This window comes from Euprymna scolopes, chromosome 4, assembly GCF_053919585.1.
Source record: "Euprymna scolopes isolate OS-2025 chromosome 4, ASM5391958v1, whole genome shotgun sequence".
Lineage (NCBI taxonomy): Eukaryota > Metazoa > Mollusca > Cephalopoda > Sepiida > Sepiolidae > Euprymna > Euprymna scolopes.
The window spans coordinates 56,499,388-56,525,941 of record NC_136485.1 but is presented as its reverse complement, the minus strand read 5'-3'; the positions used below and the strand labels follow the sequence as shown (position 1 = coordinate 56,525,941).

Sequence of the window (26,554 nt, the reverse complement as noted above, 5' to 3'; positions counted from 1 at the left end):
TGACACTTAATAAATGTATATAGAGAACGGATGAAACTCACGGAATCGAGAGTGATGAATAATGTATTAAATAATATACAAAGAGTGTGATAGAGAGACACTTTCTAAGAAGTGTGTGCGTAACTAAAGATAATTAGAGTCTAATTATAATCTCATATATGTGTGTAAATAAGCTACGTTGAGCCAATCTAGTACCAAATGGGTGATCATTTGGAAATTCTAGGCGGTGTATATGCTCTCGCTTACCTTAGCATTGTTTTTAGTCGTCCTGAACCTCTATTTTCCACTGATATTCAACAACGCCGACTCAGGAGAAGAGTAGTTGAAGATTGCGCTACTGTTGCCACAAATACTCCACGCGCATGAACCTTTACAGTGGGTATAGACCGTCAAAACTGAAGTAAGCTAACACACACACACATACACGCACACACATATACATATATATATATATTGAGGCAGACATTGTTAAAAACAACAAAAAACTTCTCTTTAGTGATTTTTTTAAAAAAATTTTTTTTACACAGTGATCACCACTTATCAAGGCCCGGAAGCCACTCAGGGATAAGGGTTATTGCAAGTACATTACGTTAGTGTGGAGATTTGATGAAGTGTTTACTTAAGGTGGCGGTTCATTAGAAATTTGTTAACGTTGGACTTGAAGACATCGAAGTTGTAGTCCGGTGGGAAGCAGGCAGACGGAACAGAGTTCCACAGGCGTGCAGTTCTAAGAAAGAAGCTTTGTTCATGGAATCCGCGTTTTGATTTAGGGAATCCGCGTTTTGATTTAGAAACTCTCTTGTTCTTATCTTTTTTTTTTTATATATATACATCGAACGTATGGATGTATGGTCCAAACGTTTTTTTCTTCGCGGTTTTAACTTTTCCTGAAATCGTCTTCACGTCATCAGGAACGTGTGTTACTCTCGGTAAGGAATTATGAGAAGATTTATTTTAATAGTAGTTGGAGTGCGAGCGAAATTCGTTGTGACTGCTTAGTTTAGTAATACCATTTTTAAAAAGATTTTTCAATTAAATTCTAGTCAACAACACCAAAATACTACACCACTTAACGAATGCAAAAAACAAAACAAAACATATTTAAATACTTGAAGATATTTATATCAAAACGCAAAAACCTACCCTGAATCAGGTTACATTTCAGAATAGCACCAATACGCACAAATATCTCGCATAACTCCCTTAGACCCACCCGTTCCTGCCATTGAACCTAAAACAGGATTGCTCTCCTCACTTTCCTCTACCACACTAACGCCCCCACCGCTGTCAGCAGTCACAACGAATTTAGCTCGCCAACTACTATTTCAATAAATCTTCCCATAATTCCTCACCGAAACAAAAACTAAATAAGAAAAAACGTTTGGACCATACATCCATATGTTCGATGTACATACAAAAAGATAATTAGAAAAAAATGAAAAAATAAAAGGTATTTCCAAACAGACGCTTTCTGTTGTTTTTAACAATGTTTGCCTGAATATATATATATATATATATATATATATATATATATATATATATATATATATATATGTACATGTATATGTATATACAAATTATTTATTTAAAACTACGCGTTACGTATTTCGAAAACGTACTATAGTTTCAATGACATAGATAGACATTTACAGTTTAGAAAAGGCCACTTTAATCAATGCAAATTCTAAGCGGCTCTCGAAATAAAAACAAATCGGAGAATGGAGTTCAACTATCACCGGTAACATCTTCCGGTGAGTTTACTCAAATGCACATTTTGGGAAAAAATACCGAATTTATAGGTGCGGACTGTATGTCTTTATATACTAACAATAACCGGTAATGTTCTCTAGAGTTTGAATGACAACAAGTCTTCCCAGATTTTCAACACTCTCTCTTCTTTTGGGATAACGAATACAAACCACTTTGCATGATTATGACAGCCGTTTACCATTGATTTCACACTAATAACAATGTTTAGTTTTCTCTGGAATTTGAATTTTACAAATCTCTCTACAAAGTTCCAGTACTCTCAACATGCTTCTGATAGTGCTCTCTCTCTCTCTCTCTCTCTCTCTCTCTCTCTATCTATCTATCTATCTATCCCTCTCTATCTTTCTCTTTCTTTCTCTCTCTTTCACTTTCTCTCTCTTTCACTTTCTCTCTCTTTCTCTTTCTCTCTCTTTCTATCTCTCTCTATTTATCTATCCCCCCCCCTCTCTCTCTCTATCTATCTATCTATCCCTCTCTATCTTTCTCTTTCTTTCTCTCTCTTTCTCTTTCTCTCTCTTTCTCTTTCTCTCTCTTTCTCTCTCTTTCTCTCTCTCTCTATTTATCTATCCCTCTCTCTCTCTCTCTCTCTATATATATATATATATATATATATATATATATATATATATATATCCCTCTCTATCTTTCTCTTTCTTTCTCTCTCTCTTTCTCTCTCTTTGGTCGTTTAATCCTCAGCTCTTCACGGTAGTCGTGTGTCGTACAGTCTAAGATGTTATTGCCATGTGCATGCGTGTATAAATATGTTTGGGGGTGGCTTGGCCATTTTAATTTATTTCTAGGAGTTTTCAAATCTCTTTTCATTCATGTGGTCTTCTCTATATGTTCTCTCCTTTTTCCAGTTAGAATTGTCCGTGGTGGATTATAATTTGTATTAACTATCAGTTCTTACACAGACAATCATCAAATATTATTCACTGCCAATAGCCGATGCTGTTCCCTTGAGTCTAGGTGACAAGAAGTCTTCTGAGATTTCCATTACTATCCCACTGTTTAGATAACCTTTGCAAATGATTTTTGCGTTATCGCAACAGCAGCTTACAATCGATTTGAAGCGGTCATTGATCTTCACTGAACTTTTTATCACAAAAACCTCCTAAATTGTTGTCGTTATATGAATACGATAGCGTGTGTGTTATTTTCTGTGTCACGCTTACATCCGGGTCGTTAAATTGCTATGTACTTCCATTTCTGGTCATATATAATTTTACCAATAATTCTTCATGAGTTTTGGTTTCGGTTTCGATTATATCTGATGGCATTTTAGTCAATTATTTTTTTATAAATAATTTTATCCAGAATTTTTCATGAGTTTTAGTTTCGGTTTCGATTCTGGTTGAAGAAACTCAAGATAAGTTATTTTTATTTTTAAAATCGCAACTTTATAATATATAAAAATCGATAGAACATTATAATATATACAACATCTGCAACAATTAAAATATCATGTTTAAGTGTACTTTACGACCGGGCTTTGTCGGGCCTTCGTGCTAGCTTAGATAAATACTTGTGTAATTTTAATAACAAAAAGCTACAATAATATCAGAACGTCTCCATTTACACTGATCATCTACAAAATACCAACATCAATATATTACATATAAATTAGTCTCCTGTGAAATTTCTACAGATCCCGCTAGTTGTCGTCGTCGTCGTCGTCTAAGTGATCCCACACAGGCAATCATCAGAGATTAGCCACTGAGTATAATTGGTGTTATTCCCTGGAGTCTGGGTGACAACAAGTTTCCCAGATTTCCAGTATTCTCCACCTCTTTCTATAACCTGTATAAATTGTCTTCCATTTTCGCAACAGCCGCTTACTATTAATTATAATAAATATTGTTCTTCTCTGGAATTTGGGTGATCAGAAAGTATAAATAAGGACGATAGTTGCCATATTTATAGTCAAAAGTTTTCATATTATAGTTGATTGTACAGTTGGTGACGTCATCAATTTAATCAATCACTCGCTACCTCTTGTCTTGAGTGTTTCTATATATCTTTTCGGCATTTGTTTGAACCATTTGAAGTGAACGGTATTTGATTATTTTGGCTCTTCTCTAACATCGCTGATAAATCTGCGATAAAATATTGGATTTTTTTTTTAGGACGAGAAGTAAATTATTGATCAAGCTCTTAAGAGACAATCGATATACTGTATGGTACTTTCTTTTTTAATCTCGCAATGGTGATAAATACGTAATGATCTTAAGCACTCAGCCACCTGAAATCGACCAGATAAATACTGTCGTTGGTTGATCGCAAGAATGATGGTACGTACATTCGATCCATTTCTACGCATGAAATTTCTTTGTGTGGAAAACTAAGTACAAACATAATTAATAGGTGTCATCTGTTCACGGGGTGCACACGGAATTCGATGCGTGTGTTATTTCATTTTTATCAACAACTTACTTTACAGAGACTTGTAAGTATTTCTTCAAAGTGACTACTTACGGCATGAGTTTCCATAGCAGATTTAAGAGGGAAAGATATAGGTACGTGCAAAATGAACAGTCGATCCCCAAAATCTATAAACAATTTAGGCCCTTCCTTCACTTAAAAGATCACCAAAATTCGGAAACAATCAACCAATTTTGATAAAATTTTCAGTATTTATAATTTAACGATCACAAAATATAATTAAGGTTTTTTTTCTTAAGCATCTTCGTAAAATTTTATCATTTTATCCAAAGAAAGATCACCGTTATTATGCATGAATTTATGTTTTGCTTTTTTTATGAAAGTGAAGCATCGTAGTTGTAAACAATTAAAAATTTATTTTTAAAAATATTCATGGAACATTACGAAGAACGTCCCTGAGATCAATATAACTCGAAAATAAATTAATTTCTTAAACTAACGATATTATCATGCAATTAAGCATAGCTTATATTTATTTTTTAATTGAAATTCAATATTGAGACGAGCATTATTTATTAATTTATTTATTGCGGACTATTATTCTCAACTTTATTAGTTGTTGTTTCACGAAGTTTCGGCCGACTATTCCTCTGACCATCGCCAGGTGGTAACCGCAACAGGATAGGAACTCCGAATCTCCTAACTGCATCCTCAGCAATTACTGCCATCCATAGTTGTTGTCGTCTCACCACGTTTTGGCCAAGTCAGCCTCTGACCGGCTTTGTGGAGGATTGAAACCGTTATCTACAGACAATTCTCACCTGGAACAAATCGTGGTGAGACTACGACAACTATGGATGGCAGTAATTGTTGAGAATGCAGTTAGAAGATTCAGTTCCTATCCCGTCGCGGTTACCACCTGACGGAGGCCAGAGGAATAGTCGACCGAAGCGTCGTGAAACAACAACTAATAAAGATGAGGATAATAGTCTGCAATAAATGAATTAATATAAATAATACTCATCTCAATAATGAATTCCAATTAAATTATATATATATATATATATATATATATATATATATATATATATATATATATATATATATATATATATATATATATATACCATTCGGTACGGATCCGACCATGGAAAACCAGATAATAAACATGGATTTATAAGACCAAAAAATCCAACTGATCGCCCTTCGGGGCCCGTGACGCAGTGGATAGAGAAATTACCACCTGACGAAGGCCAGAGGAGTAGTCGGCCGAAACGTCGTGGAACAACAACCAATAAAGATGAGGATAATAGTCCGCAATAAATAAATTAATCATAGCTTATTCAATATTTTCACCAAAAAATAATATAATTGAAAAATATTTCACGATTTTAATAACAATTTTCACTTAAATTTTAAATTCAATATAACAATATTTCTCTTGTACTCATTAACGTATTAACATCAGCAGAATATTTTTATAATCTTTAAAATAAAAAATGCTAAAAAAATTGAGTGAATAGTGTTTTATTACGGTAGCCTTGCAGCAGCCTTGGCAATTTCCTCTTTTGCAATTCATGTTGCATATGAATGTTAAGCGAGGCAGATTGATGGACTCTGAATTAGTGCTTAAACATCAATAATATGTAATGCACTCTATGACGAACTCCTATAATGAAATCCAAACATTAATCATAGATATACATATTTATAACACTTATATACGAGGAGACTAATATTTAATGTAATTTAATATATCTATATATATACCTTTAAAATCGAGGTTTTTTTTTTTCGTTTTTACATTGATATTAAAACCCAACTATTTCTTTATCTTATTTAATTATTTGTGAACAATTATCCTCACCTTCTAGCTGTTGTTTCACGAGGCTTCGGCCAATTATTCCTCTTGTCTTCGTCAGGAGGTTAACCGCGACGGGATAGGTATGTCCAACTACACCCAAAGCAATTACTGCGTCCTATAGTTGCTGTCGTCTCACCACGGGTTGGCGAACTAATCGTTTAAATTGTACAAATTACTCATCTCGAAAAGAATTCCAAATGAATTTAATAACCTAGTATTTCTATTTAGAAATTATTTAAATATTTTTTTTAATACACTCAACCATCAATATGCGAACGACTACCCGAAGGTTAACTAATTTACATATTATTTTGAAACACGTGCGTTAATTAATAACGTATTCATTTTTATGGGTTATTATTAGATTATTGGTTTCATTTCACTATTACGCTGAAAATTATTTATGCATAGTTTCTACATTCTACATAATTGCATAGAATTTAAGATGACAACGTTGTAGCACATGGAAATATATCTACATTGGCCTGATTTACGTTGAACATACCTGTTTTTTTTTCTGCGCTTGCGCTAAGTAAATGTTAGCGGTCAAACAGCATTATTTTTGTAGGTTTTGTATACGTGTTAATTAAGGTCATACGGATGAGGCTGAAGGGTTTTGTGCTTAAATTTCGATTCTAGCTGATGGCACACGAGTCATTTTTGTAAATTTTGAAATCACTACTTTATATTAGGTATAATATAATAATAGACAGAGAATTGTCTCTATAATAGCAAATTCGAAATCTACATGAATGTAAAATATGATATTTTAGTGTAGTTTATGACCCGGCAACGCTGAGTGGTCGGCTAGTTTAATTATATAAGTATTTACTTCAAATGAAATTGTGTAGTGTATAACCTTGTAACCACGACGTGTATAGCTTTAACTGTTTAAAAGATTTTCACTGCTTTCTTTTTGGGCTCGTTGAGTTCTTCTTGACCTTATGCTTTCTTTTTCTACTGCCTTTTAGCCAATTTCCCTTTCTTCTCACTCTTTTTTTCTTCATGTTTTCCGTCGTAATGTGCATATGTACATAAATCCCAGTCAAAGCAGTAATATTCCCACTGACCAATACCAAAACCTATACACAAACGCGTGCGCTTCTAATGCATATAAATTGAAACGTGCTGCGTGTGCATCAAGATTCAACATGGGGGAACAGCGTGTAGGCAGTGTGGTCGTTCAGCTTCAGGTAAGTCGTCAACATTCGTCACAGAGAAATTCATATTATTTACGTATCTGATGTTGCCCTGAAGACAATTTTGTTTTCTTGTGACAGATATTTCGCCTGGATTTTCCGGAATTTTAAACACTACTGAAAACAGAATCTGTATTTTATCAGTGAGGCCAGCAAGAGAAGGTAAATTGTTTAATATTGCGACAATAAATTTAAACACCAACATAGTGATATGATACCAATGAATGCTATATTGGAGTATAATCTGCTAAGGAATCCCGGAAGTAATGCTTGTAATAAAGCTCTAGAAAAAAAACTTAGTGTTTTTAAATATTTTATAAACACATACATTTGAGTTGTTTGTCGCACGTACATTAATATTAAAAGCCCAGTGTTATATTTTAAAAGTGACTTCAAGCTCCTTATATACTAAATCGTGAATATACAAGCGACCTCAAAAATGATAACTAACTTGCATATTTCTTTTAAAACCAACTCTAATCGAAAAAAAAAAAACCCTGGACTCGATTCTCAGCGACAATCTCTGCTCTAACCAGGTTACATCCGGTTCTCGAGAACTCAACGGCTCGACTCCCTCAAACATCTAAACTCCCGGCCTTATATTTATTAATTTATGCGAATTAATGCGCAACCGAACCTGCTGATTCGTCGCCTTCTCGTCTACCATCGCTCGCATTTCGTTCACACATGCAACCCACCTCCGTGACTGCAGTCACACTCAATTTTCACTACACGCCCCCCTGATCTCATGATCATAAACTGGGTAGGGAAAGAGTATCCGTCTTTGCTAGCGATCGACACTCCGCTAGACACACCTAGCGATCGACACTCCGCTAGACACATCTAGCGCTCACTACTCCGCTAGACAAACCGAGCGCTCAACACTCCGCTAGAAACACCTAGCGCTCACTACTCCGTTAGACACAGCTTAATTTTTAAATTTCTCATTTAAAAACGACTTTACATACAAGTCGACTAAATCGCATTGTAATTCTTTTTAACAGTGACTACTTTTTCTTGAAAAACAAAATCGACTTGAATTGTACTCTCATCAAAATATCGTTCAAAAGCACCTTTTTTCTCCTTTTCAGCACAACACGAGTTCATGTTAAATTCCGTATTTAAAAATAACTTTTAAATACCTACACGTCGTCCGAATCACATTTTAAGTTCTTTTAACAGCGACGACTTTTTACAAACGCAATAAAATCCGACTCGAATTATACTCGAGTAAATATTTTTCGTTTAAAAACAATAACTGTTTTCTTTTCAACACAACAGGATTTCCCTCTATACAACGGCAGGCGGCCCGCTAGTTAATATATATGTATTGCATCTATGTATGCATGTATCTATGCATGTATGTATGTATGTATGTATGTATGTATGTATATCTGTGTGCTTTTAACACACGTCTACACCAGACCTTAGCGTCTTTCTGCGCTTCTCCAAGACAAATCAACCCCTAGTGCACGTCGTGACCACTGCCATGCAGACTGGGCTCTGATGAACGGCGAGTGTCCTGCGCTGTATAACTAGACCTCCACTGCCTTGTGGACCAAGGTTATTTAACCAAAGGCTAAGGGTGAGATAACCCTTACAGAAACCTCCAGAAGAGCTTGGGCCCTGTAAGCTGCGGCTTATATGCCCCACCGTCATGAAATATGCTCTGGCACCCAGCAACCTAAGTTCCAGTCATGGACCAAATGGCATGGTGGGTGGAGAGGGCTCTGTAAGCCGTGGTGAAGGCAACCTCCATAGGAGAAGGAAAACTCTGATATAAAACCTGCTATGACTGCTGCATCCAATGATGTTGACTTGCTCTTCTTTTTGGATCAATGTGGCAGTTGTTTAGAGAGTGGGATTGTCTTGGTGCAAAGTCTTTCCCCACTATAACAATCCTCATGCACAGGCATTGCTCGATATAAATTAGATAAACTTTTTACCATCTTGTGTATCTTGATAGCGGGAGGAAAGAAAAGAAAAAGGCTGGCTGTAGCCTAAAACGGAAAAACATTTGGCAATGTTCGAAAACGAATTTGCTGCTATCATGTATGTATATGCATATATATATATATATATATATATATATATATATATATATTGTATATATAGAGAGAATATATATATGCATATATAAAATGTGTTATGTATATATATATATATACATATATATATATGTATATACATATATATATAGAGAGAGAGAGAGAGAATATATATATGCATATATAAAATATGTATATTATGTATATATATACATATATATACTTATATATACATATATATATATATATATATATATATATATATATATATATATATAAAAATATCGATTTTCATATATATCTTCAGTCGCGATAGGAAAACAATTAAACACTCCAAGTGATAAAATTTCTGAACATGCTTCAATCAAATCACTATCGTTTCATATTTGATAAATTTAATCTGTCTTGCCGCAAACCAACCTTTAAATGAGAATGTAGCATTACCTTTCATAGTATTTTTGTTTACTAAAACTACCACCGGAAATACCGTGTACAAATTTAACATCGTTTCAAGGGTACACAGGTTAATACAGAATAATTACTGAACGCATAACTAGATCAATGAATATCAAGTAAGGCAACAAACACGGAATTCTTGCGTCATTCTACTTTCCCCCCTCCGTTTTGAACTTACGTCTTTCTGAATTGATATTCTGATATTTCTTTAAAAAAAACACTGAATATTTCACTATTACACTTAATACGCCGGTAAATTTATATTTAGTGCGGAATTACGAAATATCGGAATTAATTTCACACTTTACTTCGGGCAAAGCTGAGACATGTGCCCTGCTAGTATGTATATAAAACTCAATGTCTGCATGTGTGACGTTTGTGTATTTCTTTTTAAAAAGAAAGGTTAGAGAGTGTACACAAAATCTAAAAGTGTATTCTTATGTACAATTTACTAAGGGAGACAATCGTAGCAGTCCTTAATCTCTAAGACGATGTATAAGAGGGCAACGAAGCATGTCTCCTAACACCTAAACTATATCCTAGTTTGATGAAATATATATTTATACTTGTAACAGTATGGGAAGGGCAATAGAATGTCCGGCCGGCGTGTTACGTAAATGTCCTGTAAACGGTACCAGACTATGACACGGTGGCTTGGTCAGTAGGATTAAGAATATGAGGATCAGTCGTTTAGAGTCTTTTGTCAGAGTTGAAGAGTAAAGGCATATCTTAGGATTTTGGGTGTGGCTGGCTCCTTCCTTCTTCTAGGTGGATGACGTCTCATTCTTGTGGTCTTCCAGCAAGAATCTTCTGGCGGTTGGAGTACCGTTGACCGGAATCGTCTTCAGACACCGTTTCGACATTTAAGGCAGAACAGAACAACGCACAACACGATTGTAATATATATCAGAAATCTTAACTATTTTATTGCTATACATAAATATATTACAATATTTTACAATGTTTAAGATAAAACAACCAGAAACAACTAATACTTACACTTTTTAAATTGTTAGATTGAGCTAGCGTTTCAGAGAACCCCAAAAAATTTCTCCTTACACCATGACTGCCAAGAACGAAAGAGGTCGAGTTCTGGCAACAACGCATTGTGGTTCCTTTCTTTTTTCTGCATCGTTCCCCGCGCGACGAAATCATCTCCCAGCTATGGAGGGGATTGGTGTAGGACTACTACGACCAATGGTACTAACAAATAATACCACATACCATTCAACAGAGATAAAAATAAAAAAAAAATTGTTGATTATTTATTTTTCTCATATTTTAGTGAGAGAGAAACCGCTTTTAACTCCAAACATGAATATATTACATTCCACCCTCCCAGGCTTTGCATTCTTCTTTTTGAGAAGAGGTTAGCTTATTGTTAGTCGGATTTGTCTTGGTATTTTTGTGGGCCAGAATGCACTTCCTCTAGGGCGCTGACTCTTCATTTCTATTTTCCGACCTATGTGTTATATTTTCTCTGCGTTGGAGGAAGATATATAGCGTTATTTTCAGAATAATTCGAAAAGTCAAATTCAAAATGTATATAATTAAAGACACTAATGGTGGTTTAATAACAGCGTGCAACAAATTTTATGTTAAAAAAATTACACGCCACATAAGACCTGTCTGTGTGAAAGACAAAGATCCTAGTACCGTTTCCACAAATCATATTTTATTATTATTGGATGAGTGAAAAACAAAATTGTCAGCTAAAACCACTTTTGTCCTTTTCACCCACTTGTATTACGTGTCACCCTCTTTTTTTTTTAAATATATTCCAGCAGTAGTTTGCCAATATGCTAACGTCCCATTTAAATTTAAAACATTCCTTAATCACTGAAATAACCTGATTAAATCTCTCGCCCTCACTCACATCACTAAAATACTCCCCAAAATTCTCGAAAGTAAACATTTTGCAAAAAAAAAAAAAATAATAATAATTGTATCTCATTCGAAAAAAAGAAAGACGGAAATGGATTTCTTATTGTATTATGAATTTTAAAAAATGGCCACAGCTGTGTAGATATTTTTTAGTGTTGCACTTATTTGTAATTTAAAGTGTAGGAATTCGAAAGAATGGAAGCATAAATACGCATAATAGGATGGTTATGCGTGGATGATTATTATTATTATTATTATTATTATTATTATTGTTGTTGTTATTATAATAATAATAATAATAATAATAATAATTATTATTATTATTATGATTATTAATATTATAATAATAATAATAATTATTACTATTATTATTTATTGTTATCATTTATTTTTATAATTTATTATTATTATAATTTATTATTATTGATATTGTTATTATTTATTATTATTATAATTTATTATTATTAAAATTATTATTTATTATTATTTATAATTTTTATTATTTATTATTATAATTATTTATAAGTATTATTATTTATTATTATTATTTACTATTATTTTTATTATTTATATTATTTATTATTACTATTATTAATATTTATAATTATTTATTATAATTTTAATTATTATTATCAGGATTGTAATTATTATTTATTATTATTATTTATTATTATTAAATATTATCATAATTTAATATCATTTATTATTATTTATTATTATTATTTATTATTAATTATTATTTAGTATTGTTGATCCTTATTATTATTTATTATTATTCATTAGTAATATTATTAATATTATTAATATTATTTATTATTTATCAATATAATTTATAATTTATTATTGTTTATTATTTATTATTATTATTGATTTATTATTATTATTGATTTATTATTATTTATTATTATTTATTAATCTTATATTATTATTTATTATTATTATTTATTATTATTATTATTTATTATTATTATTACTATTATTAGTATTTGTTATTATCATTATTTATTACTATCATTAGTATTTGTTATTATTATTATTATTATTATTATTATTATTATTATTTAAGTGTTTCAATATTCGTCGTACAATCTTCATGTTGGATTCATAATTAAAGACATAAACAAATTTTAAAAAAACCCTGAAAAACAGATTCTCTTGTTGTTTCACTTCGGTTTTTAATAATTCACGAACAACTTTTCGTATTTCTATCCCGTAAGCGTTTTAGACACTCATGAGGCAGTCATGGTATCGTTTTCTGATATGAAATCTGATGCTCAGCGTATATCAAGCATCTTCCAGTTGCTATTTTCACCTTCATTCTCCATCAGCAATTCACTGAAGCACTTGGTTAGCAATTGGTTATATAGTGCACAGCCGGGGGATGCCAAGTAATCTTAATAAATTATTATTATTATTATTATTATTATTATTATTATTATTATTATTATTATTATTATTATTATTACCGCCGTTTTTGATGTTTGGAAAATACAATGTTTAGAATATACGTATCGGCGCGATTTAGTCATTTTTACAGATGAAAATATTCATAGTAGACATATGTCGAGAATACTAGCGTAAAATGTTAGAACGTACACAATAGAGTTAATTTAGCGATGGAATCAGGCGAGCTTAATGCTATGTGTACTAATGATGTAATGAGATAGTTTAGAAGAGACACGTACAGTTTAGAGTTTAGCGTCAAAGAGGAGAGTTGAAAACGAACACGGAAGATATCATCTCCGCGTTTGGGAGTTAGGAGAAACGCGAACGTTGATATAGTGTAGGAATCAAAGGCCGTCGCACACTACGAAACGCAAATAAAATTATTTCAAATATAACTATTGTATTATTGGTTCCCTTCCCCGGAAAATGAACTTGGACAAGAAGAGAAGACGATAGAACGGATGGAGAGAGAGAGAGAGAGAGAGAGAGAGAGAGAGAGAGAGAGAGAGAGAGAGAGAGAGAGAGAGAGAGAATGAGAGAGAGAGGGGTATGTTATTTGCCAGTGTGCTACACAGACTGATGTTAAGAAACTGTCTTGTTGTATGAGTTCGATACCCACACGCACATGGCACAATATATATTCTTCCTATGAACCATGATAGACGCTGTTGTTGATACACACACTATGGTATATATAGCAGAAATATATTGGGGCCAACCTTAGGGCACGTTCGAGCCAGTATAGACGTCGTTTGACATTTTTACTTGTTGGTTAGTGTGGTGTCTGACTTCAATTCGATCGTTCTATTTCATTTCTAAAATTTTCCTAAGGCAGTTAGAATCAAACGCATTTAATTTTCTCTCTTGGTTAATGTTGAGATACCAAGCTTCACTTCTATATATTAGTGTGGACGAGACGTATCTCTTATAAAATCTGAATTTAGATCTGAATGTGACTTTTTTTCGTTTTACTTCATCTTGTAAAGTTGATTAAATGCTGCTGAGGCCTTACTTATTCTACACTCCAACTCGCAGTCCATACTGCTTTCCTTGTTTATGGAGCTTCCTAAATAGATGAAGTTATCAACTGTAGCTATTTATTTTTGGTTGATAAAGATGTGTGTAATGTTTTGTCAAATCAATGAAGAAACAGGAAATGTAAACGGGTGGCACCCATCTCATGTTTGAATGCCTCGTGTACTCGTCTTTCGCATATTATATACAGGGTGTCCCAATAAAATGTATGCACTCTTTAAATGACCATAAAACCAATATTTATTATAAGAAAGAAAATATTCACACATCAAAATACTGTGAACAAATATAGAAACCAGCTAATTATCAAAAGTGTTCAAATTATTGCCCATTGTGGTCCATGAACATCTGACAATTCTCACTGATTGAATCAAAAACGTTCCTAATCAGTTTAATTGGTATGTTGATACATATTCTTTCAATGGTTGCTTTCAACTCATTCATTGTAGCTCTTTTTGTGGTGTGAGCCCTGTGTTAAACATGCCCTCACCCCTGCCCCCCAAAAAGAGAAAATCCAGGAGGGGGTCAAATCCGGTGAGTGTGGACAGTACTCGATACTTCCTCTTCGTCCTACCTATCTGTTTTGCAGGTGACTATCAAAATATGCTCTTAGGTCATAGTGATAGTAGGGAAGTGCTCCATCTTGCTAGAAGTGACGTTATGCATTCTTAAACATCTCTTTGGTACGTAGTATAGCATATTCATGTAGCAAGTTGAAATAATTTAAAGAGTGTATACATTTTATGTGGATACCCTGTATATACCTGCCTGTACGAATGTATCAATTATAACCTATTGTTAATTGAGATTTAGACGAATCCATACTATTACTTATTTTTCTATCGTAATTTATATCACTAACAGGGAGTCGAAACTATACTAATACTTATATTAATGTACAAATGTAATTTTTATTACTAATGGAGATCCGAAACTAAATTATCATTTCTGTTAATATTCTCTCATTTCAACTGAGAGGTGTGCTTAACATAGTATCTATACGGCTGATGTGATATCTTCTTCGCTAGCATTAACACATCCTTTGGGGAATAGTATTATATTCTCCGGTCATGATAACATTTTCCAATGAATTACCTTTCTTCCTGTGAGTATGTAACCACTATAATCTGTTCTGTAAGTGTAATGTACGCCAACAAGAAAAGTTTCACTATTGGCTGGTCAGTAGCAGATAATGTTTTCTAGCAAAACTATGCGACCTGGGTGAGCATATTATCGCTAGTAGATATAAAAGAATCTGACACGCACGCACATACGCACGCAAGCACACACACACGCACACGCACACACATACACACGCGCGCAAGCACCCACACACGCAATCACACACATACACACACACACAAGCAAGCACACACACACACACCACCACCACCACCACCACCACCACCATTATCACACATTATGTCTTTCTTTCCCTCTTTTATTCTTACTGTTTCGCACATTTTCTCTCGCAAACACCAATTGTGCAAGATATTCACGAAAGATAAAAATGTTATCATTCTGTTCAGATTATTTTTTTCTTTTGTATTTTATTTTCTTGAATCAAAAGAATGTGTTCAAGTTTCACGCATGGCACCAGCTGGCGAAACAGAGACAATTTTCTTCTCAACACCACAGATAAACATAACAGGTATTTTCTTGAATTAACATTTTTAACAGTTGCCCGGGAGCTTTGTTAGCTGCATTTTTTAAAAACGTTTTCTTTGTTATTTATCAATACTAGTTTTCTTTAAAACATTTTTTTTACTAAGATTTCTTAAAACTACTAAATTATTGCGGTATCGTTTGATCATTAGTGATGGAATAAATTCTTAAAAAGCTAAATTTAATTTTGTTCGTTGTTTAAATTTCAATAAAATTATTAAACGCAAAATAACTTTCAAAACTTTTAATGTTTTAATACATCGTTTTGCAAAAATCTAGAAGCCAGAAACTTCATTTTATCTAGCAGTTTAAATATCCTTATAAAGTTATTTTTTTACAAGGAATATACCACTTATCAAGGCCCGATGTCACTCGAGGATAAAGGTTAATGACTGCAGGTGGGCACCGAGACCACAATGTAGTAATCGTTAGTGGCTACAATTGGGTATAATTTAATTATTTCAGAAGACGACTCATCAAGAACTTGTTTACGTTGGACTTGAAGACTACAACATTGTACCTATTTACTATGCCTCCCCACGGGACAGAGTTAGACACCAGGGTCGTTTTTTAACGTGGAGAAAAGGTACAAAAATAAAAATTGTCTCAGTCCTGAAGGATTTCTCCTCCACCGAAAGTGAACAAGAAATAGAAGTGCAGCATCTGCCGGAACAGATGGTATTTATTTGCTCCCCCACCGAGCAAATTAGGCACAAGGCCGATTTTTAATGTGAGGAGTGAAGGGAGGGGGAAGGGAAAAAGGGGACCAGCTCCCGAGAGGTGGGAAATGGGAGCTGGTTAAAGGTCAGGCATGTGGGGTTGCCCCCACATCTGGTCTTTGCTAGTCATAGCTAGTCATAGTTTGCAGCATCTGCCGGAACAGATGGTATTTATTTGCTCCCCCACCGAGCAAATTAGCCACAAGGCCGATTTTAATGTGAGGAGTGAAGGGAGGGGAAGGGAAAAAGGGGACCAGCTCCCGAGAGGTGGGAAATGAGAGCTGGTTAATGGTCAGGCATGTGGTGTTGCCCCCACATCTGGTCTTTGCTAGTCATAGCTAGTCATAGCTTGCAGTATCTGCCGGAACAGATGGTATTTATTTGCTCCCCCACCGAGCAAATTAGGCACAAGGCCGATTTTTAATGTGAGGAGTGAAGGGAGGGGAAGGGAAAAAGGGGACCAGCTCCCGAGAGGTGGGAAATGGGAGCTGATTAAAGGTCAGACATGCGGGTTTGCCCCCACATCTGGTCTTTGCTAGTCATAGCTAGTCATAGCTTGCAGTATCTGCCGGAACAGATGGTATTTATTTGCTCCCCCACTGAGCAAATTAGGCACAAGGCCGATTTTTAATGTGAGGAGTGAAGGGAGGGGGAAGGGAAAAAAGGGACCAGCTCCCGAGAGGTGGGAAATGGGAGCTGGTTAATGGTCAGGCATGTGGGGTTGCCCCCACATCTCGTCTTTGCTAGTCATAGCTAGTCATAGCTAGTCATAGCTTGCAGCATCTGCCGGAACAGATGGTATTTATTTGCTCCCTCACCGAGCAAATTAGGCACAAGGCCAATTTTTAATGTGAGGAGTGAAGGGAGGGGGAAGGGAAAAAGGGGACCAGCTCTATAGAGTAGGGAAATGGGAGCTGGTTAAAGGTCAGGCATGTGGGGTTGCCCCCACATCTGGTCTTTGCTAGTCATAGCCTGTCCTAGCTAGTCATAGCTTGCAGTATCTGCCGGAACAGATGGTATTTATTTACTCCCCCACCGAGCAAATTAGGCACAAGGCCGATTTTTAATGTGAGGAGTTAAGGGGAAATGGGGACCAACTCCCCGGGGAGTAGGGGAGTTGGATAGTGACAATTGGTATGAAGGGTTTCCCCTACATTGACCAACGTCTTATATGTGAGGTTGCCCACACATATGTTCTTTGCTTGCAGTATCTGCCGGAACAGATGGTATTTATTTGCTCCCCCACTGAGCAAATTAGGCACAAGGCCGTTTTTAATGTGAGGTAAAAACCAGCTCCCCTAAAAGTAGGCAAAAAGAGGTCACTCTGGTTACCAAAAATAATAATTGTCCCAGTATAGAGGGTTTCCCCTCCATTGACTGGTACATATTATCTTAAGTGCAGTATCTGCCGGAACAGATGGTATTTATTTGCTCCCCCACCGAGCAAATTAGGCACAAGGCCGATTTTTAATGTGAGGAGTGAAGGGAGGGGGAAGGGAAAAAGGGGACCAGCTCCCGAGAGGTGGGAAATGGGAGCTGGTTAATGGTCAGGCATGTGGGGTTGCCCCCACATCTGGTCTTTGCTAGTCATAGCTAGTCATAGCTAGTCATAGCTTGCAGCATCTGCCGGAACAGATGGTATTTATTTGCTCCCCCACTGAGCAAATTAGGCACAAGGCCGTTTTTAATGTGAGGTAAAAACCAGCTCCCCTAAAAGTAGGCAAAAAGGGGGCACTCTGGTTACCAAAAATAATAATTGTCCCAGTATAGAGGGTTTCCCCTCCATTGACTGGTACAAATTATCTTAAGTGCAGCATCTGCCGGAACAGATGGTATTTATTTGCTCCCCCACTGAGCAAATTAGGCACAAGGCCGTTTTTAATGTGAGGTAAAAACCAGCTCCCCTAAAAGTAGGCAAAAAGGGAGCACTCTGGTTACCAAAAATAATAATTGTCCCAGTATAGAGGGCCTCCCCTCCATTGACTGGTACAAATTATCCCAAGTGCAGCATCTGCCGGAACAGATGGTATTTATTTGCTCCCCCACCGAGCAAATTAGGCACAAGGCCGATTTTTAATGTGAGGAGTGAAGGGAGGGGGAAGGGGAAAAGGGGACCAGCTCCCGAGAGGTGGGAAATGGGAGCTGGTTAAAGGTCAGACATGTGGGGTTGCCCCCACATCTGGTCTTTGCTAGTCATAGCTAGTCATAGCTTGCAGTATCTGCCGGAACAGATACTACACTTTGATCTTGTCCCGAAGGCCATGTAGTCAGCTTTAAAGTAGCCCATCTGAGCAGACTTCCATAGGAGAGAAGTTCTAGGAAAAAATCTCTGTTTATGGAATTACTTTTCAAAATTCATTCTTTACACAACTATTAATAGAATATACAAATTCTTGTGTTTGTGCATAAATCCAAATGCGTTCTGATGGATTCCCGGATTAAATTAGTTTTAGATGGAATTTAGTAATTTATGCTAATACATTATTGACTTCAATAAATAATATAAGCAAATAAAAAATAATTATATCGATGTTATATATAGAGAAAAACATACACGCATGCGCAAAACAGCAAATGTAGTCATATCATTATATTAATAGACACATATTAGATTTTATATTATTTAGTCATTATTATCAAGGCCAAAAGCGACTCGGAGATAACAGTTAATGAGCCGGAAAGAATTGCCTACTTAAATATGAGGATAACTATGGGAGTACTATGTGAATCAATGGCATAAGATAATTATTTCCACTATTATATAAAAGAAATTCTGTGTATATGTGTCTGTGTCTGTGTGAGTTTGTTCCCTTTGGACTCGAAAACGGCTGGACCAATTTTTAAGAAATTTCATACGAACGTGCTTTATGTTCTTAGAAGTGTTTTAGATGGGTTTTCTATCGGAATGTATTCGATAAATATTGCTTATCAAAATAATCCGATAATGAAAGAAACAGACGATTTTGACCAAAGTAAACACCTTATACAACACAACATCACGGGCATCAGAGAAGTTTTATTACCCCACAAGCCGAAACGTCCAATATATAAATTACACCGTTATGTTCTTTGGTTTTACCAGCGATGGGGTGGTGGATATATTTGGGTCTCCGGAGTACGCTTTGTTATTCACATCTGTTACCACTCTAAAATCAACGAAGCAATCTCCTAACTCTGCTGGAATCAATTGTATTGACTTTGTAAACGTCCAACAAGCGCCGATGAGAGCTGATTTGTTCAATTTATTCTGTATGGAGGATTTCAATGATGCATCTCTGCTTCTGCCACACGTACATGACAGGCGTTGCTTTCTTAGTCTCACACTGTACGTATCTGCAGTATTCAGGTCATGCATGCATAAGGTCAATTATTATAACAATGCACTTTTCAATCCTTTTTTGATCCATTCGATCGGATTAAAAATAGGAGGCATTACTTTCGAAACGCCCTTTGTATATGGCTCATTAACTCGTTGGGCATAAAACCTGTGGATTACACTGACCAACAATATTTTACTTTTTTGATTGAAATCTAGATTTTTACAGCTGATTTAGGGTACTTTTGCACTGCCGAAACGGAAAATTGGCATACGTTTCTTTCGATTAAGGTTTTGGTGCTAAATTGATTAAAAAAAGTACAATTCTAGTGCCAAAAATGATTATATTTTTGTAGCATTCTCAGTTAATTGTTGTCAACACATATCATCCTTAATATGATTTTAAAAGAAGAAAATGTTTTGCCAACAACATATATTGATTACCCGATAGAAACATCGATAACTGTAAACTGAATAATGGGTACTGATAAAGGTAAGTACACGTAAACTGCATGTTGCTTCAACATTGTTCAAACTTTAGAGCTTAAACTTCTGTTTGATCGAACTCCTAGAATACTCCCTGGTAGAGACGCCTTTCTTTAGATTCCAATAGGAGTCAGCCATCGTGACTGCGTCCCAGCGACCCTGATGCCTCGTCTCACTCCATCTCTTTCCGGCCACTGCTCGTCACTCATTGAACCAAGGTTCTCAGGGAACCGATCGATATGAGAAAATAGGTTGTGCATCTTGGCGTCCATGTTGCAGATAATGTTTCTGAAAGTAATCAGCATCTTGTCATAGTTTCTAGCCTTACTGTAGCCAAGAAAGTTATTCACAATCGGAACAAATGTTTTCCATGCTTCTTTCATTGAGTTTTCGAACTCAGGCTAATCCGGGGACTGTCAAAAATGCAAACTTTCAACTTCGTGGTTAGTCCTGGAAAAACCTGACACAAGTAAGTTAAGAGCTTCACCATCCTTGTCCAGAGCCTTGGTGATTAAGCTGATCTTAAGCAGTAGGAAGAGTATTGTTTCTGCCCACTATGGGGTCGTTGATAACCTTCCTTTCTTTATAAGGCACCAATTCCTCCCGCACAGGCTAGTTCTTCTTCCTGTATCCTGAGCACCAATATTTGGAAGATTTCGAGGCTTTATGACTTCAAACGGACCATTTTTCGACATAATCAGCAAGAACTATCGGGCCTGTCATAAAAATAATAATTTTCGATCAAAACAATCATTCGACATGACATTTCATCCCCACCAATTCTTCTAAAATCCTCTTCACATACGTACATGTGAACAAAAACGGATAAAACGACATGTGGCAATAGCCCCAAAAAACAAAAAACAAAAAGAAACTTGAACTGATTGTGCAAAATCAATGTGATTTCTGGATCCAGCACATCAGAATCGTTCTAAACCAAATTTCTAGTTGACCGGTGTTATTTATTGTTGAAAGGGAGAGTATTGAACATTCTTATATTATCATAGCTTCACTAAATCCCACCATTTTCCAAGTAATGTCAAAAATAAATTTAGTATTTTATTTTATTGTGTAGAGGGGTTCGAGCCTGAGTAGAAGCAGTCATTAATGCCAAAAGTGGATCCATGGAAGAAATAGATAGAGAAGTATTAACAAATATAGTTGTATCAATTTGATTTACATTTTTTTGTTAAAATATTACTATTTGTTTAATATACAAAAACACAGTCATACATATATATACAGTAGCGTCCAAAAATTAAGGGCTAGTAAAACCTTAGCAAGTTTAACCATATATTTGAAACAAATAGACACGAACAACAAAAAATTACTTCACAATTATATAGATAACATGTATATCTTCAATGGGTCATAATTTCGTTAGCCTACACTAAGTATTTTTGAATAACTGCCATTTTAAATAAAATTGTTCAAAATTTGTGTGCCAAAAAGTTAAGGGCTAACACGATTGCGGCTTTTGTCCTTGCTGTGAATGGCTGAAATTACCAACTAACTAGTATTTGGTAAACACACCCTTGCTATTTATGACTTATTGACACCTCTTGGCACAGGAATCCACCAACTTCTTGCAAAACGCTGGCGTTATCGCACTCCATTCAGCATGTAAGCACTGCCAGAGTTCTTCTTGATTTTTGGGGCACTGAAATTGAGCACGTTCACCAACTATTTTCCAGATATTCTCAATAGGATTAAGATCTGGACTATGAGGGGGCCAACGCATCGTTTCAACTTCTTCCTCGTCTAAAAATGTTTTTACTTTCTTAGCAGTGTGACAAGGAGCGTTATCCTGCATGAAAATTGCAGGTTGATAGAGCGACGACCGAAGACTAGGAACTGCATGCTGCCGTAGAATCTGCTTATAAACTTCTGCATTTATTCCACCTTGCAGACGAATCAGTAGTCCATAGCCTGCAGCTGACATAACGCCCCAAACCATTACACTTCCTCCTCCAAATTTCACAGTTTTTTTTCACGCACTTAACCTCCAATCTCTCACCAGTTCTTCGCCGGACATACGTGTTGCCATCAGATCCGATAACGTTAAACTTCGATTTATACTAAAGTGCACACGGGACCAGTTTTCGGTTGTCCACACAACGTGTTCTTGGGCAAAAGCGAGGCGGAGTTTCTGATTCTTTTTGGAGATAAGAGGCTTTCTTGTTGGCACTCGAGATTGCAATCCAGAAGCGTGCAACCGGCGTGTAACAGTTTGCCGAGACGCTTGAACAATAGACCTTTGCTTTAGTTCTCGAGATATTTTAGCAGCAGTGTTAAATCTGTCTTTAAGTGACATTTTGACAATAAGACGATCCTGTTGAGCAGTTGTCATTCGAGGTCTACCAGATTTTGGGGCAGCTGCCACTGATCCTGACTGCTTGAAATGTGCCACAATACGCTTTACTACACTAGGAGACCTCCATACGGTGTCAACAATCTCAGAAGTTTTCTTGCCATTACTATGAAGATGAATAATGAGCTGTTTTTCTTCGACAGAAACGGGACGACGTTGTTTTGCTGCCATGTTGTACTAGTGCGACACAAACACTCATTTCTTTTACTCAATTACAATAATTTTAATGTTCTTTAGTAAAAATTTGAAGTAGGATTATTCATAGAAACTGTCTGACACCTATACAGTACCTTACTGTTATAATAATTAAAGATTATACCGCCTAGCCCTTAACTTTTGGACCACGAGAATTTGGACAAACTTTTGTGTTATTGGTCATAACTTTAAAAATATCCAACGGATGCTTATTAAATTCAGGCGAGACATGAGTGATGAGTATATCTATAAGTATATATGCATATTAAGTATTTTAAATGAACGGTTTTTCTTAAAAAGTACTTAAACTTGTCTTGAAACTACTAGCCCTTAACTTTTGGACGCTACTGTATATGCCTATGTGTATGTGTGTGCGTATATATATATATATATATATATATATATATATATATATATATATATACATTACCGTACTTTGGAGTAATTGCGCCAAATCCGGGGATAATTGCGCCAACTAAAAAAAACTGCTCTTTATACGCGTGATTACTAAAAGAGCACTTTTAGCTAGTTGGCGCAATTACCCCGGACTTGCCGCAATTACCCCAAAGTACGGTAGTATATATATATATATATATATATATATATATATATATATATATATATATATATATATATATATATATATATACACTAACAAAAGTACTCGTCGTTGACTGGGTTCAAAAACAGCCCACAGAAAATAGACTCTGATTTATGAAAGTATGAGAGGTTATGAAAAGGAAGGGTTGTAAATTTGGGTTGAATTTGGGGGTATCAAAACCAAAGCAAAATATGATGAAAGTAAAAATAAAATAGATAAACCCCATAATCTATTATACCATACTTGTTCACACTGAAAAACTTATCACAATATTTTGTGGATCTATATTAAAAAACCTTGTTAAACTTTGTGACATATTTCCATTCTATGGAGGTCAAGTGCGAACGAACACCCCATAATTTTATTATACCATATTTCCTCAAACAGAAACATAATTATCAAAGTATACTTACGCAGATTGATATGAAAAATCTTTATTAAAGTTTGTGCCTATTTCCATTCTATGGAGGCCAGGCGCGAACGCAAATTCCACAATTTTATTATACCATCCCTATTTAAGTTAAAAGATACTTATCAACGTATTCTTATGTACATCTATATCAGAAACACTTGTAAACGTTTTTTTTTCCATACTTTGTGGACCAGGCGAGAACGCAGACCCCACAATTTTAAAGAACCACTGTTCTGCCAGATCAAACATACCCATTCCTGTGTCTCGATACATCTTCTATCATTATATGTAATCAGTGTTTTAAAATAGTCAACCATATAGGAGCCTATTCGTGACCAAACACACACACACACACACACATACATACACACACATACATTCAGCTGATTATATATATATGTGTGTGTGTGTGTGTGTGTGTGTGTGTGTGTGTGTGTGTGTGTGTGTGTGTGTGCGCACAAAAGCAGTCACTGTAAGTGTATTGTTTTCCATATTTAAGGAGACCTGTTCAGATTTCTCAGACCTTTGCCTGCTACAGAAAACAGAATTCGTACTCTACCAGGACAGAAAGAGATTACAGGTATATATTTCTAATCTATTGCTCTAGAAGGATAATTTGTTTCTTGTATTGTTGTCGTAAAAATAGAGTTCGCCATACTTAAATTTGGAATAAAACAGACAAAATGCCTTTGAACCGACGTTGGTATATCGTTGTTTTGTGTTGCTTTCGAAATTGTGGTCAAACGTTTAGCACTATGTAAGGTTGGAAATCCGAAGTGCCTTCAATAAATTTCAGATTTGTTTTATACAGAAATTTAAAATTGTCTTAGACACTGAAAAATTCAATATGTTTTTGGGATACATCTTATGAGATGTCTGCCGAATTTTTTATGATTTCTGGTTCAAATGAACAGCTACAGCAGGAATTGGAATACACCCTACTAAAGCCCAATTGTTACAGCTGGTTAATTTCAAAAATGCAATCTGGACGTAAGGACAACTTAGTAAAAGTTTTAAACTTTGAAACAATGCAGCAAAACCATTTGGAATAATTCAGATTGCTTTTGGACCATCTGGCATGAATCGAGAATCAGTTTTTGAGTAGCATAGGAGATTCAAGGAGGGTAATGAGTCTGTGAAGGGTAGTGAGAAATTTTGGAGGAATAAGAAAGTCAGAACATTAGAGTTAATTGTCTCAATAAACAATTTCAGGGATAAGGACCGTCGTGTGTCTATAGAGACAATAAGTACACGTGTTGATGTCAGTGTGGGAACTGTACACACAATTATTCGCGAGAAACTGAAGATGCGAAGATTTGTGCGAAGTTTGTCCCAAGGGTCCTCAGAGAAGATCAGAAATATTATCATGGCAGCAGGAAGATGGTCACGCAGGTCAATTCATATCGCGCATTTCTTGATGCTCTGGTGATGCTGTGATGAAAGCTGGATCTACTATTATGAGCCAGAGATCAAGAGACAACAGAGTTCTTAGTGGAAGCATGCATGCTCTCCCAGACCCAAGAGGGCTATACATAGTAAATCCAGCAAGAAACTTATAATCATCCCTTATTTGGCAGCACGGGCATGATTTACATGCACTGTGTTCCCACTGGACAAACAGGTAGCAAGGAATACTATTTTAAGGGTTTAAAGGACTTCAGGAAGAAATTCCGTCAAAAGAGGCCACCATTTTTCACCAGTCCACAAGTCCATCATTTGAATTTGAATTAATCAGGCAAAACGCTACTGCAAACACGTTTCAGGTACAAGTATTCTAGTAAAACTGTTAGAATTGTGGGTACTTGATCGAAATAATAATGAAAATCGAAAAAATTGTATTTCAGCTAAAAGCAAGGTTATCCAGATAATTGTCATGTCGAAATTAGTAACATATCAAGAAATTACGAAAAATGATAAAGTTGAAAATTATCAATGAAAATTGCTTTCGAAGAAATTTATAAGTTATACTTGCGATAGCAGGGAAGGAAACTGCGTGAGGTCAGGTGAGGGAATTGCAGTAATGGCGGATCGTTGGATGGTGAAAGTAAATGTTTTTATGTAATAATGTAGTAATATGTTACGAATTCGGACATGACAATTAAGTAGGAAACATTCAACTTTTTATAGAAATTCAACTTTTCAATTTTCGTTATTTGTTTAAACAAGCAACGCATTTTGTCTTTAACTTGACTTGTTTCTGATTAATTTTGTTAGAAGATTTGGGGGAAAATTTTTTCATTGATTCTTATAATATGTATTTTATCATTTTTTTTTGTATGAAAAGCTTATTATGCATTTTTGCAGAGTTTTATATTGATCCTTTTATTTGAAATTATGCGACAAGTTATTTCCTTATTGATATTTTGGTTAAACTGAAGGGCAATCGTTAGGTTTTGTACTGCAACAAAAAAATCCCCTTTCTCCTTGACGTCATTTCCCCCGAAGAACCATAACGGTTGGAGAACCCTCGTAACAAGGTATTTCCTTCGGTTAAAAAGGGATTCGTCGACTTCACCTATGTTCTCTTGGCTTCCGATGTGCCGGTGATTCTTAATTAAATACTCTTGGCAACACACACGGCGGTTTTTTAATGCCTCCTTGTCAAGAGATTTCCTCTACTGGCTGAACGTTTTCACCAGATTTAGACAGTCTACGTAAGCGTCCATGTTATGACGAGACAACATCATGGAAAACGGATCGTTAAG

At 35.4% G+C, this 26,554-nt stretch overlaps 1 protein-coding gene across 3 annotated transcripts in view; it reads left to right on the top strand.

The window, feature by feature from the left end:
• LOC145267297 (uncharacterized) overlaps positions 1-26,554 on the top strand; it is a 94,253-nt gene that overhangs the window by 55,060 nt on the left and 12,639 nt on the right. The window contains exons 2-4 of one of the 3 annotated variants that reach the window (XM_080123291.1): positions 7,297-7,377; positions 15,655-15,735; positions 24,349-24,429. In XM_080123291.1, the coding sequence (XP_079979417.1) occupies positions 7,297-7,377; positions 15,655-15,735; positions 24,349-24,429 (243 nt within the window). The remainder of the gene's footprint in view (positions 1-7,296; positions 7,378-15,654; positions 15,736-24,348; positions 24,430-26,554) is intronic. The other 2 variants (XM_080123293.1, XM_080123292.1) reach the window with 2 other exon arrangements.